Source organism: Clupea harengus, unplaced genomic scaffold (assembly GCF_900700415.2).
Source record: "Clupea harengus unplaced genomic scaffold, Ch_v2.0.2, whole genome shotgun sequence".
Classification (NCBI taxonomy): Eukaryota; Metazoa; Chordata; class Actinopteri; order Clupeiformes; family Clupeidae; genus Clupea; species Clupea harengus.
Window position 1 is genome coordinate 1 of NW_024880354.1, and position 20,164 is coordinate 20,164.

At 44.1% G+C, this 20,164-nt stretch overlaps 2 protein-coding genes and 1 long non-coding RNA gene across 3 annotated transcripts; 1 reads left to right on the top strand and 2 right to left on the bottom strand.

Moving 5' to 3' along the window:
• Positions 1-45: 45 nt before the first annotated feature.
• On the bottom strand, positions 46-3,146 carry LOC122131967 (protein HGH1 homolog). Its single transcript, XM_042706692.1, has 5 exons — positions 2,969-3,146; positions 1,886-2,481; positions 1,451-1,551; positions 1,145-1,243; positions 46-219 (listed from the first exon to the last, which is right to left on the bottom strand). Exons 2-5 carry the CDS (start codon positions 2,425-2,427, stop codon positions 68-70), a joined length of 894 nt encoding a protein of 297 aa, XP_042562626.1. The 5' UTR covers positions 2,428-2,481; positions 2,969-3,146; the 3' UTR covers positions 46-67.
• A 131-nt stretch (positions 3,147-3,277) lies between these two features.
• recql4 (RecQ helicase-like 4) lies at positions 3,278-17,191 on the top strand. Its single transcript, XM_042706691.1, has 24 exons — positions 3,278-3,714; positions 3,880-3,913; positions 4,003-4,103; positions 4,201-4,347; positions 5,033-6,282; positions 6,560-6,659; positions 6,810-6,987; positions 7,420-7,536; positions 8,832-8,999; positions 9,361-9,453; positions 9,579-9,715; positions 9,866-9,949; positions 10,316-10,504; positions 10,858-11,040; positions 11,425-11,617; positions 12,549-12,826; positions 13,099-13,245; positions 13,383-13,746; positions 14,216-14,345; positions 14,622-14,782; positions 15,028-15,217; positions 16,338-16,503; positions 16,648-16,756; positions 16,898-17,191. The coding sequence occupies exons 1-24, from the start codon at positions 3,628-3,630 to the stop codon at positions 17,017-17,019; spliced, it is 4,728 nt and encodes a 1,575-aa protein (XP_042562625.1). The 5' UTR covers positions 3,278-3,627; the 3' UTR covers positions 17,020-17,191.
• A 770-nt stretch (positions 17,192-17,961) lies between these two features.
• Positions 17,962-18,480, bottom strand: LOC122131968. Its single transcript, XR_006152154.1, has 3 exons — positions 18,376-18,480; positions 18,207-18,272; positions 17,962-18,091 (listed from the first exon to the last, which is right to left on the bottom strand). It is a non-coding gene; the product is annotated as an uncharacterized LOC122131968 (long non-coding RNA).
• Positions 18,481-20,164: the final 1,684 nt, after the last annotated feature.

The following is a 20,164-nucleotide window of genomic DNA, read 5'->3' on the forward strand; positions in this document are numbered from 1 at the left end:
GTTATGTAAGGTGATGCCTTTCATATTACACTGACTTGAACCGAGGGAGATGTTTTTATGTTGTTTGTCATGACAGCAAGTGTGCTGCCAGGCATAGAATGGTTTTTATGTATGGGAGTGGGCTCACAAGCATCAGAGTTTCGACGAGCATCTTCCGAACGTCTGGATCCTCTTCTCTCCTCTTGTCCTCTGGCAGGTACTGCAAGTCTACTGGCAACCCTACAAATATACAGATGTCATGGTTTATGCGAATGATATGATTTTGGACATCACTGTTCGCTGCCTCTCTTTATGTGAGTGAATAAGTAGCCTAATAATTGGTCGTTTTTGGGGGTCTGAATCAGCACTGCGACAGTTTGAAGCGTGGACTGGCATTAAGCAGGCCCCGTGAATCCTACCATCTCTTTATTCGATTGGTTTCCATCCAGACACTCAAGCTGCTAATTATAAAGTGCGGTTACTGTAGGCATGTTCCACAAGGCTATAAAACCCAACACGAATGAAGAATTTCAAACTAGTTTATAAGACCGCAGCCTTTGAGCACCATCCCAAGCTGGACACGGCACAAATTCACAACTTCCAGCCTTGATGACGTCCTCGACTCTTTCCATTCAGCTTCAGAAATTCTGATATTACTTACATTTGAGTCTTGTTTTGTAACACACAGTGTGGTGGAACACACTCAGAATCACTTACCATAAAACCCTGATTTGCCAGCTGTGAGAAAAACAAACACTGCCCCCTACTGAGTGCAAAGCGACTTTCCTTAACATTTGTTAAAGCATACCTTGTACCTCTATATACGTTTGAATGACAAGAGGCCTTGTATAACAACACTTCAATCATTCTGATGATTCTACTTATGGGTTGCTTCTACTGTATTGATTCCTAGGACATCTATTTGTTCCCTTCACAGCAAATTTGGCTTCTCACAATAAAGGTTTATCCGTGTTCATCTTACGTCAGTTAGTGGACAGTTGACACAACTAAATTTGCTTAAGCAGCCTACCAACAGATTTAACAAATATATGTATAAAAGAATGTTACTTAGCACCTGTTGAAATCTGTTACAATACCTGACAGTGTCTTACAAAGCTCTGCTGTTGCTGATCTCTAAACTGTCATACTCATCGTGCCATTGTACCTTCGTTCTCTTCTTCAGACAGCTCTTCAGGCCCAGCCAATGGCAGCAGCAGAAAGGGCAATATATCCACTGCATCACTGAGTAACCACTCGTGGTGTACTGCAGATAATCAAAAGAAGGGACTTGAATAGTGGAACTTACCGTTCACAACATCCACAGTCTGTGAACAGGTTTGAGCACATCCAAATGAAACAGATACTTAATAATTAAATAAATAATAAATTCAGGCAGTCTCACAAAGCATACCACTTAGGTTAAGGAAAGTATAGTTGGATTGAATGAATGATGTTAAAAAAGGTCTCTTACAGTGATCAAAGCAACAGTTTCTCAATGTGCCCACGACTCCACCCCGCCGAACTGTTGACTCGTTGTATTGCGTGTAGGGAAGAAGTCTCTGCACCACACATCTGAGGAAAATGCATCAGACAATTCCATTAAATATCCGTACTTTGGAAAATAAGGCCATGACCAAATCTGAACATGTCAATACCTCTAAGTTCACCTATGTGTACGCTCTAAGCGGGTTCAAGCCCTGGGCTCTGTAAAGCACCTTCAGACAGTTTCATTGTTTTGGTGTTATATAAATAAAATTGAATTGAATTGGACAATTCCACCTTTAAATCATCAGAGTAATGCAAAGCTATTAATCAGATCTCTGAGAGGAAACACATCACATCTCTTCCAATCAACTCAGAATGTATGAAGCAAGACACTACTTGACGCTGCCTCATGTAAACAAACCTTTCCTTGTCCAGGATGAACTGTCGGGTCTCAGGCAGCTGTGTCAGGTTGGACAGCAGGGGGCCCAAGTAATGCAGCGAGGCCACCTTGTTGAAACCCTCTGTGCAAAAGATCTCCACTATTTTGGCCAAGCCAATGTCTTGCTCCTGCAGAACCCTGAACACCTCTCTGCAAGTCTTCTCGTGTCGAGAGAGGTTGGTGAGGATAGTACAAATGCGGTCAGAGAACATGTATCCTGGATCAAGCAGGTTTTGGAAGAGTGTGGGTAAAACGTTGGCCTCTTTCACCAATGGCTGATGCAGTGTCTCATCAGCTGAGAGGTTGATGAGAGAGTGATAGCAGTCCTTCACTATGGCTATTGATTTATCTGTTGTTAGTGTGAGGAGCGCTTTGAGGAAGTCTGGTTTGGTCCTGAGATAGCGGCAGCCGTCCCTTGTGGCTGTGACACCGAGGATGTACTCAGTTGCCTGGCCTTTCACGTCAGGTCTCGTCTCCAACGTCAAAAATGGCAGCAGCTCCTTGGCCTTGCTTTCATCCAGCATCTTGACCACAAATCAGGTGAGTTCTCAGAGCACAACTTCACACAAGATTAGCCACTGCAGAGGAAAACACACACATACACCACCACATACTGGTGAGTCTACAATACATAAGCTATTCGTTTAATACTACATGGTCTTTAAATGTTCTGGTGAAGAGAACAGACACTTGCATTACGTTGACAACTGTAAACACTACAAACACCACTGTCTGTAAATTACTCAACATTCCTCGAACATCGCAACACAATGTAATTTACATAGCGACATACTTTACAGTGTCTTAATCTCATAAGAATTAAGACACTGATGTACACACAATACAGTAGAAATGTAAATCTCCTTTAAAACTAACCTTGCTAGCTCTTCTATAGCTCAGGAAGATTTAATCAGGCTAGATAATAATGTTCTCCATAATGCTGAAGTATAGTAAATGATATACAATCACAAAAAAAATCAATATAAAAGCTGACTGTACTGTACACTTTGTGAAACTCATGAGATATGCCTGTAGCCGACTACAAAACGAAAATATGCTGCTTACCTTGCTCTCCACCGATCCAATCCACGCTGTCGAAAGCATGCGAAAAGTAACTAGATGACGCAGTTCCGTGTTTTTGGATTGACATGCGTGTTGACCACTTGAATGGTACAGTGACTAGAGACATTTCCGCGTTGACTTTTCAGATTTCAGATGGAAAAGAATCCAAGAAAATCTATGTTTTAGCCGATGGTTGCACTCTCCCTGAAGTATCGATTTATAACAAATCACTCCAAATATATAGTGAGGAAAAAAACGAACGTTCATGCGGCTGGGGATCGAAGAGTAAATGGGTGAGTCCCATATCGTGATAGTTCATTGGACAGGGTTTTCAAACCTCATCTACGATTGGTTGGTTGTGTAATGACACTTCCTGCGCGCTAAAGTTATGAAAGAAAACTCATTTCACGCTTCACGAAATGACAGCCACCACAACGCAAACTGAATAGAACACTAGCTTTTTATAATAGTAGCTGAATGTTGAAAAGGAATCTATGCTTTGAGGGTAAAATGTTCCTATGAAAGACATGCAACATTCAGGCAACCGTATCGCCATAGAACATCGGTAGGATAATTTGTAACACTGCTGCATGTTATACCCCAGGTAGCAAGTTTATCTTTAATAATTATAGTTATTCCGATAGTTTAGGTTCGGTTTAACAATGTCAGATAGATACAACGATGTCAAAATTCTTCTTAAAAACTGGGAGCGTACATTTCTCCAGGAACACGAGCGAAAACCCAACAAGGTAAGTGAATACCAATCTTAGCATAATTTTAGCTAACCAGCTATCGTCAGTTAATTGATACTTATACCCACTTTATCAGTAAGTCTGGGTACTTTTGCCTTTGAACACAAAATATGGGCGCTTACTTGGTTTGTTTAAAAATGTCTAAATGTGTGTCGTTTTTAGGATGATATTGACCACGGCCCTGAGGAGACTAAAAGTAAGTTCTCTTTAGACAAATCGTAACTTGTGTTTACAAACAAACAATTGGTCTACAAGTATGCTAATCTTATGTCACTTGCCCAATAGAACTCTACAAAGAATACCGTACCTTGAAAGAAGCTAAAGAGAACAACAATAGTAAACATGAAGCACCAACGCCAACTTCAGAGACCAACGGGACAACTAAGGTGAGCTCCATAATGTTACCCACTACAGGGTCTTGTGCTTGTGTTGCAAATAAATGTGTATTTTTGGATTATGCAAGGTGCTTGTTTTTCTGTGAAGGAGTCAGACTGCTGGGGATCCCACCTTAGCCGCAAGAACATGCCTGTTGCTTCTCCAAAACTCACCTCCATAGAAAGGGAATCGTTGCAGGCCTCGGCTCAGTACTTTGGTATGAAGCTGAAATTAAATCTTGGGTCTTTAACCAAGGTAAAGTACATTGCTTGAACATCTTGTATTAAGAATGAAATATAAACCAAGAGGCCCATTATCTCCACCAAATGCTCAGATTGTACCATATAGGTTGACACTAGGGCTGTGAATTGGCAAGAATCTGGCGATGCGATAGGCATAATGATACAGGCGTGACGATTCAATATATTGCAATATATTGTGATTTTATTTCAATCTATCAGTAAAACTGTCATAGTATAGAAAACACACCACCATATGCGTACAATCTGAGTGGTGTGGAAGAGTCAAATAGCTGAAGATCTATCTAGTGGACAGGTTTTAAACACAACACAAAATGAACCACTGTCTGCCATGAATCTTTACATGTAAAGTATGAATTAAAAATGTATAAAGTGTTTTTGAGAATCGATACAGTATCACAAAACATAACATCGCGATACTCAAGTGTATTCATATTATCTTACATCCCTAGTTGGCACTACGCCATATCAGTATATCGGTTTTACATGTAGAATCATCATTGAGTTTGCTTTGTTTATTAACTTGCCAATGTATAAAATATTAACACAAAGGTCATTACACATTTAATGAAGTGTTTTAAGATTTCTAACAGAGTTAATACAAGATATTGTGTAGTATGTGATTTGAAAAATATTGGAAGTCAGGTTTAATAAACTGTTCTCAATTTGCAATTTTCCAGGACAGACCAGTGACCCTAAAAAAGTCCTACACTCCGCGGAAAACACCACTGAAGACGTTGAAGGCCAGCCAGGAGGAATCATGTCCCCCATCAGTTACTGCTGATGTTGAACTGCCTCTCCCAAAACCAGCCAACACGTGCCCAGACCCCAGTGCCACCCCTGCGCAAGCAGCCAACACAGACTTGGATGTGGAGCCTCTTGAGCCTTTTAAGCCTTTACCAGCCTTCACCCCATCCAAAGCATGGCGCCCAACACCTGGTGCGTCAGGCAGCTTGGCAGAGAGAGCCCAGCAGCTGCGGCAGTCCGTAACCAAGCGTCTGTCGTCTGTGGACCACGGATGGCTGCAGCGCTGTCAGGTGTTTGATGAAGTGGATGACTGCGAGAGGCCGGTCTCAGGCAACGTGGAGGATCCTGGCGAGTCGGACGGCCACACTCCTTCGCCTCTCGCCGCCAGCAGCGCTGCCGTGGCCGAGCTGCTGCCGGCCCGTGCCAGCCCGAATAAACCGGGTCCCGGGGGAGACGGAGTCGCCAGGAACACCCCGACCCATCCGCAGCCTCCAGACGACAGGCCGCAGATGGGTGGCGTAACGTCTCCAGCCGAAGCTGCCTGTCTCTGGGACAAGGGCCATGGCTCCTCATTAGAGCCCAGTGTTGGAGGAGGAGGAGGAGGAGGAGGAGGAGGAGAAGGAGGAGAAGGGGATGGAGAAACCAGACCCGGTCTCGGAGGAGCTGGAATGGGAGCGGAGTGGGTCGGGACGGAGCGGGCCAGTGGCATCAGCACCGCCAAGAAACCCCGAGCGAGAGCCAGGAAAGGTCAGGAGGAGGAGGATGAAGAAGAGCCTGTGCAGACGAAGAAGCGAGGCAAGGAACCGAGGCCGAAGGGGGCGCAGAAAAAGGGCCGAAAGAGGCCAAGGGACGAAGATGAGGAAGAGGAAGAGGACAAGGGAGATGGGGAGCAGAAACCAGCAGACTCTGAAGTAAAGCAGGGCACAGCCAAGAAGAGAAGGAGGACCAAAAAGGGAGAGACGAGCACTTCAGACAGCCCCAAAAAAGCAAGAGGCCCACGTGGGCGGAAAAAGAAAGGCACAGGAAGCGGAGGAGACGAAGGAGACGGCAGCGACCCCGAGGAGCTGGAGAAGAAAGTGGTAAAGCAGAAGCCTAGGATCCCTCAGGAGAACCTGCTGGGGGAGGTGGATGTGGAGGATGTGATGGCCGCCCGCTCCAGGGTAAAGAACTCTGTGAGGCCGATGTGAGTGTACAGTGTTTCGTCTCACTCCGTACCCGAGCTCTGTGCTGTGATCACATGACTTGAAATAGCTCCTCAGTGACGACCAGGTGAAGAATGTTGTGGGAGTGTGATGAGTTTCAGTCACGGATGGCTCAATTTGCTATGCCTGTTAGGCACCCAGACAACTCCAGTACAGTCATTATATTTAGTACCCCTGTATGAGTGATGACCCCATTGCTATGAGACACATTATAGCCACTTTTCCCATTTCTAAACATTTGCTTCCTCCATACTTCAGAGGCACCAAAAACACAGATGGCAACTTTGTGAAAATCAACTTGAAGAAAAAATCTCACGTCAAAGGATATGCCTTAAGGGGGGCCGGACTTCGTAAACAGGTGAACAAAAACATGCCGAATTTAGTTATTATCATTATTGAGTTTGTATTTTAGTGTCTTTGATTGTGATTTGGTGATGGTCTGATACGAATATAAGGCCAGAGAGAGGGCTAGTGTGGGGGGTGGCTAATGTGAGGGATGTTGTTGCAGATGTACATGCAGAAGTTCCAGCTGAAGGGCGAGCGCTTTGGCGGGTTCTCGGGTCGAGGCCGAGGAGGGTTCTCTGGGCGAGGAGGCCGAGGAGGGTTTGGGGGTTTCAATCGCCCAGGAGACACATGCTTCAAGTGTGGTGGCACAGGCCACTGGGCTTCGAACTGCCAGGGAAAAGGTGAGGACTTGTGTTACCGTATGCAAGCAGTGGATCAATCTGTAATGGCTGAAAGTGAACTAGTCCCAGTCCTGACATGATTACTAGCTCCAAGGTTTCCAGATACCTTGCAGCTTTAATGTCAATCCCATGAGAGATGCTGAACTTGCACAGCATCTTGGTATTGAGGCCTATGTCTTATAAATTGTATGCGCTCTCACTGCTAGAAATCCCTTTGCTTACATGCACATGTTAGTTGCCAGTGTTTTTAACCAATCAGACAAATCTGGCTGTGCTTGGCCTGTGAGTCAATGCCAGTGCCTCCCCTAATTAGTAAATTATACTCCACTCTCCCATAAGTACTTTGCTATGTTGTACAGCAGAACAGGAGGAATGCCTGCCTGTTGCTGTTAATGCCCTTGACCCCATCCTTGCCTCTGTGAACCCCCCTAGGTCCGGCTGCTGCGGTGGACGGTGGCGCCTCTGACGCCGAAGAAGAGGAGCCGTTCGAGCTGCCCACCCTGGAGGAGGTTGCCCGGGCGACTGGAACTCTTTGCTCGGAGCCCATAGGTGAGTCAGTGACTGTGACCTCACGTGGCGAGAGAGAGAGAGAGAGAGAGGGCTCTGCTCGTCTTCTCAGAGGTTGTTATAAAGACCTCTTCCCCACACACACACATTGTAAATCATTTGTTTCCACCATTCTGCTCGGATAATACAATTCACATCATGCCTCAGGACCTTCTCGATGTGCTGACCTTTATGGTTTTCTGCTGTCGCAGAGGGTACTTCTTCCTTTGGCAGCGTGAGCCGTTGGTCCATTGGCAGGGGTTTATCGACGGAAAGTTTATATGTCTGACTTGAAATAATGGAAGTCAATGGTGGCTTTGCCTTGGCTTGTGCCGACTGGAAACGTCAAGCCCTTCATTCCACAAAAGAAAGAAAGAAAGAAAGAAAGAAAGAAAGAAAGAAAAAATCAAATCTGTGCGAATGACGCGCGAGGACCTGATCAGCACAAGATCAAACCACATTAGTCCAACCAGCTCTTTAGTCCTCTCTGGATATTTAAGGTCTCGCTGAACCACAAGTGGCGTCTCGCATGAATTGAAGAACGAGCCTGGGAGGGTGCCGGGGGGGGGGGGCGAGCAGCAGGCACTGCCGTTGCTACTCCTGCTCCTGCGGCCGCCGCTGCACACAGCCGACCAATCCCCGAGGGGGATTCTCGAGGCTCATTTTCACAGCGTTTTGGAAATCTCGCCCCACACACACGGACGATGTCCAGCGCAGAAGTGATTCCGCAGAAGCGGGCCAAAGCCAAGACCGCATTAGACCTGTGGTCGGGGGCTAGATGAGCTTACCAGCTCCCCGACTGTCTGGCCATGATGTCATGGGCTCACCCTCGTGCCAGAAGGTCAAAGTGCTCATGCTACTCCCCACCACACACACACACACACACACACACAAGTACAATCTGTGTGTCCCTTGATATTGCGCAGAAGGCCCTGATCGAAACAACTTTTCGCGCCGATGTCGCAATATGCAAATAGAAATTCGTATAGAATTTCAAGTTAATGCGTGTCCATACAAGACATAGCTCATAATGTCTTTTAGGAATACTGTGGTTTGGAACGCGAGTTTTATGAACTATGTGGTGCAGAAACAGTACATATTTCCTCAGCCCAGCCATTTGAAATGTGCATTGTTCCCTCACAAATGTTGAATAGACAAGATCTTGAAAACAAGATGTTCCGCTCCTCAACTATTAATTTTCTTGCACCGAATACGGGCCAATGAATGAATGAAGGGCCAGTGTTTGAGTAATGAAATCTGTCTTCTCAAGCCAAGTCTTTATGTGTCCTCACATACAGTGGTAGCGCCACCAAGTGCGGCGGAGGACGCAGATGAACAGAAGGAAGGACAGAAGGACAAGCAGGAGGAGATCCTGTTGAATGTGATAAGACCAGACTATGAGCGGCCTGCTGCTCCATCTCCAATGGAGCCCCTGTACAGCCTCACGGAGGATGGAAAAGTCAGAGGTAGTTCACAAGTGTCAGAAAACATCCTCAGAGATCACTGATACCAGTATGACACAGCTACGCAAACACACCTAATTACACACGTCATATATATATATATATATATATATATCATACACACATATAATGAAACAACTTAGTGACTGGGCCTTTCTCATTAGGTGCAACAAACTGTATTCAATTTGGATAGAATAATGCTGTATTCCTCAAATAATATAATTTCCTTAGAATCAATTTATTCAAGCCTCCCAATCAATGAGTTCCCCCCACACACACACACACACCCACATGAAGATTTTGTTTGCATCTCCATAGCATACTTTTGAGTGTATATTGAAGACATATATCCACCTCTTCACAGCTGCTCCAGAGGAAGTCTTCGAGGCCCTCAGAGACTTTGGATACAAATCCTTCAGGCCCGGACAGGAGGTGGCCCTCATGCGGATCCTCTCTGGTAAAAATATTAACTCTCTCAGGTTTCCTGATTGCTACTATCTCCTTTAATAGTTTTACATGGAGAGCTGTTCGTAGTGTGGAGTCGTACACCGATCGAATGATTCATATGTGCTAATGTTTCAGGCCTTTCTACCCTCGTGGTGTTGTCGACTGGCATGGGTAAATCCTTGGTCTACCAACTTGCAGCTTATCTCTATGCCCAGAGGTCAAACTGCATCGCACTTGTGATCTCTCCTCTGGTGTCTCTCATGGACGATCAGGTATGGCGGTTTCATTAAGATGAATCGGAGCATTATGTTGAGACTTAGGTAGAGATCATGCTTTCTCAGACACCCAATGCTGTTGTGCCTGATGCGATGATGGATGCTGTAGGAACATCTTTCATGTTTATTTGTCCTGTCTTTTTCAAGCTGACAGGGTTGCCTTCCATACTGAAGGCCGCTGCCATCCACTCCAACATGTCAAAGAAACAGAGGGAAACGGCCATAGAAAAGGTAAGTAATCTCTCTCTGTGTCTTTAATGAGATAATAATTTATAATTATAACATTTTAATTATAAAAAAAATAGTTCTGTCAAAATCATGTGAGCACTTTAGTGTACCTCAGTCTGAATGAACCCATATAAGCATTCTGTCAGCATGTCATATTGTTGTCATATTTGCAAGCTTATAACTGACTGGACTGGACAGAAATATCGATGACATTGTCTGCTGTGGCCATCAGTCTTTTCTACCTACAGTCTCCCCAAAAAAAACATCCATCAGCTGTAATTAGATTAAGCAAAAACTGCAACTGGACCACATAATGCTTGTGTACTTTTGTAAATTCGTATTTCAGTGAAGACCTAAACTGTCTTGCAGGTAAAAGCAGGCCAGGTGCACGTGCTGCTGCTCTCCCCTGAGGCGCTGGTGGGTGGGGGGCACTCTGGCGCGGGCTGTCTGCCCCCAGCTGACCAGCTCCCCCCAGTGGCATTTGCCTGCGTTGACGAAGCCCACTGCGTGTCCGAATGGTCCCACAACTTCAGGCCCTGCTACCTCAGACTGTGCAAGGTGAACTCACTAAACTCACTCTGCAGTGTCTTGAAGCAGAAATGGAGTATCTTACCACATGTCGCCAGATGATTCGCGATTATTCCCTCATAACACTGTCTGAAAAGTGGCAGTTAGGCATAATGACTGACATTTTAACCAATCAAAGCTATCTTGTTTACAATCACCCCCATATACTTTTTGCATAGTGTAATTCTGAACGTGGAGTAGTATTCATTAAATATTAGATTAGGTAGATAAATATGTGTATAAAATATTAGATACATAGTTACGGGCAATAGATCAATAGCATTTAATGCAGTAAATATTAATAATCCCCTGCTAACTATAACTGTCCTCTCTTTGGCCTTTAGGTGCTGAGGGACCGTCTGGGGGTTCGCTGCCTGCTGGGTCTGACAGCCACAGCCACCCTCTCCACGGCCCTGGATATCGCCCACCATCTGGAGATCACAGACGAGGATGGCATCGCTGTTCGCTCTGCTGCCGTACCACCCAACCTCCAGCTCTCCGTCTCCATGGACCGAGACAAGGATCAGGTTCATAACACTTCTATAGTCTTGTCAGACTTTTGTCTATGGAAAGAAAATATGTAACTTCATCGTGTTTGCCACTGTCGTAATTTGTATCATTAGATAGTTTAGCGAAGGGAGAGTACACCCCACCCTGCCCAGGGGCAATAAAACTGCAACAAAGAATCAGACACTCAGTCATAGATGGACGCAAAAGGAAATGATGTGCAGTTCTCAAAAAAGTCAGTAATGGCTTACAGCTGCCCATAGCACTTGCATATATTCAGAGATTTTTTGTAAAGGTATATACACTGTTCGCCCCCTAGGACAGACCATTTCAACTACTTTCCTACAAGTCTTACTTTAGAATCAATGATAGTAACGGTGTTATCTTCCCCTCCCCCCCCCCAGGCCCTGGTGTGTCTGCTGAAGGGAGAGCGGTTTGGGGCGCTGGGGTCCATCATCATCTACTGCACCAGACGAGAGGAGACCACGCGCATCTCTGCACTTCTGCGTACCTGCCTGCAGGGGGTGATAGTCAAGGAGCCTGCCCTCCCTGCCAAAGAGGATGACAATCCTGTAGGCAAGAAGAAGAAAGCTTTGGGTTAGTACTGTCAATCGAAATTTGCTGTGTTTAATTAAGATTAATCTCTTTTTTCCCTCATAAGGCTGAAGCTTGTGATCATGGATATTCAAATGTAAAATCATGGAATTAATGTAGAATCAACACCAAAGCCATCAACCGTCAGCTTGAAAGGCATATTTGTTATATGTGTAGCACATAAAGTGTGATGCAACTTTTATTTTGAAAAAGGGATTGAGATGAAGACACAGAGAAGAAGAGAGAGACTTTTGGGGAGGGAGATACTTTGGAGAAAGCTAGTGACTAGGTCAACTGGTCGGTAGTTTGAAAGTGGTCTGCAGCCCGTTGGGTTCATAGTTAAAGTGCCCAAAAAGCTTGTGAATTGAACTAAGCTCTGTGTCAGAAATAACAACACAACCTAGGCTGCTGAGTTAATTGCGTAACATTTTTTTTAACACTTTAAATATTTCAAATTAATCACAATAGCTAATGCTTTAATTTTGACAGCTCTACTCTGGGTACATCGTGGTCCACCTGGACTGGATTGTCTTATTGTGTTTTCAGTGAGTTAGTGTAATCAGCAATGCTAGTATGATGGGTTTAATTCACAGGGACTCCAGATAACAGAGATGTGCTTTTATCATTTTGTTCGTAAATCATTTATTCGAACAGTGACAGAGGAATTATTATATGATTGTGTTTGATGTAAATCGTTTTTTTTTTTTTTTCCAACAGTGACCGAGAAATGATTTACTAAACTAAACCAATTTTACTTTGAAGGAATTTGGGCTCATCTTCTGCAAATGTATGGGTTTATACTATCATGGGAAATGAATTACTGTGATGGATCAGTTCAGTGATAACCAAGAGTAAAATGCATAAGTTAAGCAAAAGAAATCAACCTCTGCATGCTTTATCTTTGTGTCTCTTGGGCCTTTCTGTGCCTCTAAAGCCAAGAAGAAGATCCGTAAGCCGATAAAGTGGATCGCCGAGTCGTACCACGCGGGCATGTCTTCCTCAGAGAGGCGGCGGGTCCAGAATAACTTCATGTGCGGCGAGCTGCGGGTGGTGGTGGCCACCGTGGCCTTTGGGATGGGCCTGGACAAGTCCGACGTGCGAGGCATCATCCACTACAACATGCCCAAGAGTTTCGAGAGCTACGTGCAGGAGATAGGACGTGCGGGACGAGATGCAGAGCCTTCTCACTGTCACCTCTTCCTGGACCCGGAGGTCAGACCAGCCTAACATTGACAATAGTGTCCACTGTGTTCTTATAGTTATCAGTTCATCAGTCCTGTACAAGTCAAATATGGTACTGCACAGATAAGCAGTGCTGGTTTCTCTTTTAAATGAATGCTTTATCATAATCACTAAATTATTAAATGCTCCTTTTCCAAGTGTGCAGTATGGAAGCAGAGACATCCCAGCCATGACTGAGGGCTTGGCAACTATAACTGAACTATAACCTCTGACCAGAAAGTTGACCTCTACTCTGTATTTAGGGCGGGGACCTACATGAGCTGCGAAGGCACATCTACTCCGACACCGTGGACTACATCACCGTGAAGAAGCTCGTACAGAAGGTGTTCCCACCCTGCAAGTGTAGACAGATTCATCAGAAGCACCAGGAAATGGCTCTCCCTGGAAAGGTCTCCCTGTCTCTTACTGTTCTGAGTTTATTCCATGTCCCTTACTGATTCTGGTGGTGTAGAATCCCCTCTTCAATTGTAAATACATTAAAAGTCTATAACTGTGCGTAACCAAAACCATATTTTCTTCACTGAAGGCCGCGGAAGTGGACGACGATGAGATGCTTGAGTTGATGGACGCCTGTGAGGGCTTCGATGACGGGGAGCGGCCAGGGGTGGAGCCGCCTAAAGACACGCCCATGGAGGAGGCACCTGACCAGATCCCCAACACGGAAGAGAAGAACGTACCACTGAGCCCCACGGGGAAGGGGGGACCGCAGACACAGGCCGTCACTCTTCCTGAAGAGGAGGGGAACGTGGGAGAGACGCCTGGAGAAGAGAGAAAGGAGGAGACGTCTGAAGGAGAGAAGGGCATCACCGTCACGCAGAGAGTGTGCCACACCCACGAGAGAGCCATCCCAATGCAGGACACTGTGGAGGCCCTGGACATCACAGAAGAAGGTGAGTGACTCTCCACTGCAAGGGTGGCCAGATTATGGACAGGTTTGAGTTTGTTCTGAATGTTTTTAGACCATTCCCCAATGCTGTTTTCGTGGAGAATGTTTACATTGAGTATGTAATGTGACGTGCTGCTTCTTACAAAACTCCTGCCATGAATGAGATCCCTGTGGATGATTATAAGGAAGTTAAGGTTTGTGTTCTATAAAGCTCCAAGGTGAAAATATGACTGAACTCTTTGTTCAGGTGTATCACAGTCAACTAATCAAACTGTGCAATTGACCAGAAGGTTAGGGCCAAATAATCTAGGTTAAGGTTGGACGTAAATACACCAGGTGTTCAGATTACCTGTATGTAGTCAGATGAATGTTGCTACTTACGCTTCTGACCTGTTGACTTGTAAAGTCTTTCGCCGTTAGGAACACGCATCATGTCCAAGTTCTTGATTGGTTGACCCTCTGTGTGTTCCCAGGTCTGGAGACACTGCTGTGCTACCTGGAGCTGCACCCCCAGGCCTGGGTGGAGCTGCTGCACCCGACCCTCTCCAACTGCAGCATCCAGTGCTACGGAGGCTCGCAACAGCTCCGCACACTCACTAAAATGTACAAAATGACTGTGTGTGAGTGTGTGTGAGGGAGAGATCTTTCTCAGTGTGGTTGTTGCTGAGGTTGAGCTTTCATTCAGACATGACCAGGTCAACCTCAGTGACATTCACATTGTTGTCAGTTAGCAGACACCACCACCACAGCATGTTCTGTATATCCTCTTTTAGTGTCTTTTTGTGTGTGTTGTGCATGCGCGTGTGTGTGTTTGTGTGGTGTGAGTGTGGTGTGTATCAGCCTTGTGTAACTCTGCCCTGTGGTTTGTTCTCCTGGTAGATGTCCCCCTGTGGCGGTGGCCCTGGCGCGGAAGAGGATGGCAGGGGAGAAGGTGGAGGGCTGCAGCGGGCTGGAGTTTGATGTGGTGGAGCTGGCCGACACCATGGGCTGGCAGTGTTACCTGGTCAAGAGAGGACTGAGACAGCTCCAGTGGGGCTCAGGTGAGTTAGTGTGTGTGTGTGTGTGTGTGTGTGTGTGTGTGTGTGTGTGTGTGTGTGTGTGTGTGTGTGTGTGTGTGTGTGTGTGTGTGTGTGTGTGAGAGAATGCGAGAGCGAGAAAAAGAGAGTGTTAGTCAGTGTGTATCAATGGGTGGGCAATTGTGTGAATGTATGTTTAAAAAGAGCATTGGTTATCTTAGTGGTATTAGTAATACTATATGAACTTAACCAGTGACTGTCTGCCACAGGGACATTTGGTGGCACAGGAAGGAGTGGTGTCCACGTTGAGTTCAGCAGCTTGTCCTTCTACTTCCGCTCCTATGGCGACCTGACCCCGGATGAGATGGACCAGGTGTGTGCTTTCCTGCACGGGCGCGTGAAGGCTCAGGAGATGACACAGCTCTACCAGCTCAAGGCCAGTTTCAAAGCCTTCCGCAGGTGATCTCCACAACATCTGAAGTAGTGGTTGAGATTAGTAAATTCTTATAGTAGTAATACAGGGTCATACAATAGTCGTAGGATAATGTACTAAGAGGTTAATGCCACTTTGGTACATTTCTCGAATCATCCTTAACATTTTAAAAACAGTACGTTTCTCGAAATAATTAGTCCAAACAGCACCACACGATGCATTACCTTCAAAAGCCTGTAACTTGCTCAAAATGCTCAGTTTATGCCTCAAAAGTAAATAATTACATCAATGAATATGTCCGTGCAGACACAGCAGGTGTATCTTTTGTCATGGTTCGTAACCAAGACAGTCAAAATACTTAGTCATGTTGTCAATATAAAATTATATTCTGGAAATGTAATCCTCATTTCCAAATTTGCTTTTTACTGTTTCTCTTTCACTTCTAGTAATCTATCACCATACCAGATTATTCCATGTCTCCAACTAACTTAATATTACTTTCTAGCAAGTTGAATGATCCTCATGTCACTGACAACAATTTAAATTCAATGAGACTCTAAGTGATTGTTGAAGAGTATCGTAGCAGGATGCAGAAAATCACTCGAGACTGGACAGTAGCAACAAATACAACCTGTTGAGAAATATGGGGACAATCTTGCATGCAATATGCAGTCTTAAGGAATGTTATGATGATTATAGACATTTCACCTTAATTCACAAAAGAATTTTGCCAATTTAAAAAGTGCTGAGTAAAATAGATAGAACAGTAAGCAGCATGTCCACCAAACCATTCCCTAATGCTGTTATTGTGGAGAAAGTATACATCGACCCAAATTACCTCATACAGTGTTTGTAATATGACATGCCTGACACGATGTGCACACGTGAATTCATGTGTAGGTTGAAAAACTGTTTTGAGAATTTGAATTCTGATCTGAGAAATGTACCAAAGCAGCTGAGAAAAAACTAATACTGTGGACTAATCCAGATTTGATTAGAGATTTGATCATAACAAGTAAAATATTTTTAAAGCAGTTTCAAGGGGTTATTTTCATAACCCTAAAATACTGAATCAAAAATAATTGTAGTACTAAGTACCTGTGTTTTTTTTATATTAAGCTGCAATTTGTGTATTTGTCCTCCTAGTGTTGCATACCGGAACTGCAGCCTCTGCGTGGATGAGCTTGAGGAGGAGAGAAGCCTGAAACTCAAAGAGCTGCTGAGTGAATACTTCGATAAGAGGAGAGACCTGGATATGAGCAAAGAGTTCCAGCAGGAAAAGGAAGAGGAGGAATCACTTAACAAATTCAAGGTAGTGTGTGTGTGTGTGTGTACAGACAGCATGGTTTTTGTCCAAGGGGCCTTGAAACTATTAGTGATGAAATGCAGAAATGTCGGTGTGGCAGAGAAAAACATCTTTTTAATTTTTTTTATTTATCCATCCATCCTTCATCAGTTGAAGGATTGGGAGGACCAGATTCGTGCCGACATTCGAGGCTTCCTGGCCAACCGCAGTGACGAGAAGTTCTCTGGACGGGCTGTGGCGAGGATATTCCATGGAATTGGTGAGCTTTGGAAAAAATGGAAATTTTGATTTATGTCTATTCTCAGTAGTTTTCCGTCGTTGACTGCCATGTGCCATATTGCTGGAGACTGAATGTCTCCATTTTGATGGTATCTAATCGAATTGCTTTTATATTTCACAGGGAGCCCGTGCTATCCTGCCCAGATTTATGGCAGGGACCGCCGTTACTGGAGGAAATACATTCAGTTTGATTTTAATGAAATCATCCGCTTTGCTACACAAGAAATAATAAGGACAAAGTGATAAAAAAGGATGAACTTATTCTTGAGTGGCCACTTTGTAGTGAACTTCACAGTGCTGCCCTCTTTGTATATATGTATCTGTGAGTGTCTGTATATTTTAGAGATGTGTACTGTTTACGGTGTTTTTGTACTTTGAATTAGTTTTCATGTGAATAAAATGTTTTTTGTATTAATAGTTTTGTATTAATTTTATGGATTTTGTATTAAGTTTATGTTGAGTTATACAGCAGATACATTGTTTTACTATAATAGTAAATAGTTCTGCATTGTGATGTGTTGGTGTAGCGAAGATTGAGGGACTGTGGGTAGCTCCCAGCATGCCGTGCCAAGGAGAGATGGTTAATTCTGTAATTTGTAGTGTTTTGTTCTGGAATAATGAGATTTCTGCCTCCCTTTTGTGTCTGGTGTAACACAGTGCTGGTGCATGTGTAAATGTAAGTAAGTAAGTAATACTTTATTTATGTAGCCCTTATCATATGATGCTTTTTAGATCACAACAAAAACTAAAAAAAGTAATAAATGGACCACACAATAATAAACTGATGGCGCACAGATTGGTGTCCTTGAAGATTGGCGTCCTAGGTAAGCCTCGCTTGAGTCTTGAAGAGGCATTATAGCAGAGCTCTGGAAGCACAAACATGTACGTGTTTTGCTGATACAAATGCAGGGCATTTCTGGGCCTGTGCGGTGCATTGGAGCTCAGGAATTGCTTTGAGAATTGAGATCTCTGCCTCCTACCACGCTAGATAGCCTCTATATGATATAGCCTAATAAGTTCAAAGCATCACAATGAACAAGCAAAAGAAGGGAGACATGTTTTATTTTACTTGTCAATATCTTGAATGATGTTATAATCAACTTAAATGAAGTCTGATCCAAAATATTTTTTCTGGGCATCCTATGCCACCCTATTTCTTCTATTCCTCAGACGATGATTGATGACGATCTTGTAAGTTCAAGTCAGCCAGGTGAATGATCTGCACGACCATCTCCTGCATGACGTCCTCTTTGGCTCTCTTCCGGGCGTCGTTGCCAAGTTTGCTCAGCCTGGGGTTTTCTGTCACATGTATAGTCTTGGGAATAATTACATGAGATTCAGAAAATTAATGTTCAATTACATGGGATGCAGATAAATCTATCAAGAAAATATTAAGACTTTATTTGAAGTAATTTTAGATTTTGACTTACTTGACGGCGTCTGGTTCTGGAGCGACCTCTCTCGCTTTTCACGCAAGTAGGCCCAGATGTTTCGCCCTGTCATTTCAAATATTCAGTGAAGGTGTTGTAGGGTACTATATCTATGTACAAAATATACACAATTAGGCTACAGGACACGTTGAACTGCCTGATAACTTACCTCACGTCCCCATCTACAGGTGGATGGGCTCCGCACTCTTACAAGTCTACCACTCATCACGACACCCTTACGACCATTTGAGATCGTGCGAACTTTTTGATAGCTATTCAAGAACTCCCTAAAGCATCGCAGTATTCTTTTGGAATTCTGAAATGTTTTCATTGTTGCGTATATGCGATCCAAATATGCCGCCAAGATCGTTGGTTAATAAATGGTTTCAAGTAAATCTGCATATTGACTAAAACCTTAAATCCTTTAAACTTTCTGCAATGTATAATTGTAAGCAAGGCTTTCTTGTATGGGGCACTATAGTGGCTATCCATGTTTCTAGGCAATTTAGTGCAAACTGACCAAATTTAGCATATTCTTCTTGAAAGACAAGTCACACACACATATTAACATTGTATATAGTTGTATACATAAATACTGACGAGATTATACACATACAAAAATGGTGTGGGTCTATTCAATTTCTGTAAAAGCACTGCCAAAGACGGGCAAGGGTCATGATCAAATTGGGCCTACCATCCCATTGTCCATCTAGGCGCCTGTCATGGTTTCTTGCAGTGTTATGATCGATCCAATAGAGGGAGCACTTCTACCTTTTTAGACCAAAGGGTGCCCTCCGAAATTGACACAGCTTCCCTTAAATGTAGACCTTACCAGAAGGCATTTTAAAGATACAGACAAGTACTATTTCTCAACAGTAATGGGCTAACTCACTCATAAACCTTGATTTGCAATACATTATTTGTATCCAAAGATCAAAATTGATACATGTACATAAAAAATTTAAATAGATGTGCAACCATCACAACTATAGTGCCAAACAATGGAAGATGTATCCTCTGTAAGGACTGCAATTCACTACAATACTGTACACAGACTTTGTGGGCTTTCCTGTGCACACAGACAAACATGTCACCAGGTCAATACATCACAATTTTCTAAGTTGAACAAAAAAAGCAAATATTAAAACATAATACAAAAACTCCACCATCCTATTCCTTGCCTGTCAAGTCAGAGTGGGATGATTTTGACTTACTATGTAATGTTGTCACAACTATAATGAATAAGTATGCATCAATTCAGGTTATACCACAGGGATCATGTGAACAGTTGCTTGCACTTGCAGTGCCGCCTCACAGCAAGAAGGTCATGGGTTCGATTCCCTCATGGGGCGTTATTGGCTCTGGGGGGCAGGTCCTCCCCAGACCTTCAGTGCTCAGGTAGGCTATCTCCCAGGCCTTTCTGTGTGGAGTTTGCATGTTCTCCCCGTGTTCACAAGGGGTTACCTCCACTAAGAATCCCAACAGAAAAAAATGCAAAAGAACAGAACACTCTCCTGTTCCTGACCAAGATGGACGGTTCACTTCACTTGGTCCCGGGCGCTTAAAAGCTGCTCCTGGGGTCCTGGAGAAAGGATAGTCCGGGATGGGAAAATGCAGAGATTAAATTCACAGCGGCCTCAGGTGTATGTGTGTCCTGTGTCGCCGCTATATATGCACGTGTGTGTTGCAGTGTGTCGTTTTTGCGAATAAAATCTGACAATTATTATCACAGTTAAAGGCCAGTCTACTTACAGCAGCAGTGTAAACTGTGAGACTGTTTGCTCTAGTCTAGGTGGAGGAAGAAATCATGGCAACACCATGGATTTGGCCCTTATGTGTATAATCTATAAGAAAGTACTTCTAATGTCTCTCTCTTTTATTCTTCTGGAGCTGTCCTTAGCTCGTGGCCTCACAGGCTGTGGGAAAGCATAGCCTGCCTGTTATAACCAGATCCCAAT

Excerpts from the sequence above, each read along its gene's own strand:
- recql4 (XM_042706691.1), top strand. The coding sequence starts at position 3,628 with ATGTCAGATAGATACAACGATGTCAAAATTCTTCTTAAAAACTGGGAG. Across the intron at positions 3,715-3,879 it reads ACGAGCGAAAACCCAACAAG|GATGATATTGACCACGGCCC; the intron begins GTAAGTGAATAC and ends TGTCGTTTTTAG. Across the intron at positions 14,346-14,621 it reads CTCCGCACACTCACTAAAAT|ATGTCCCCCTGTGGCGGTGG; the intron begins GTACAAAATGAC and ends TTCTCCTGGTAG.
- LOC122131967 (XM_042706692.1), bottom strand. The coding sequence starts at position 2,427 with ATGCTGGATGAAAGCAAGGCCAAGGAGCTGCTGCCATTTTTGACGTTG. Across the intron at positions 1,552-1,885 it reads TTCATCCTGGACAAGGAAAG|ATGTGTGGTGCAGAGACTTC; the intron begins GTTTGTTTACAT and ends CATTTTCCTCAG. Across the intron at positions 220-1,144 it reads GTCTGAAGAAGAGAACGAAG|GGTTGCCAGTAGACTTGCAG; the intron begins GTACAATGGCAC and ends GTATATTTGTAG.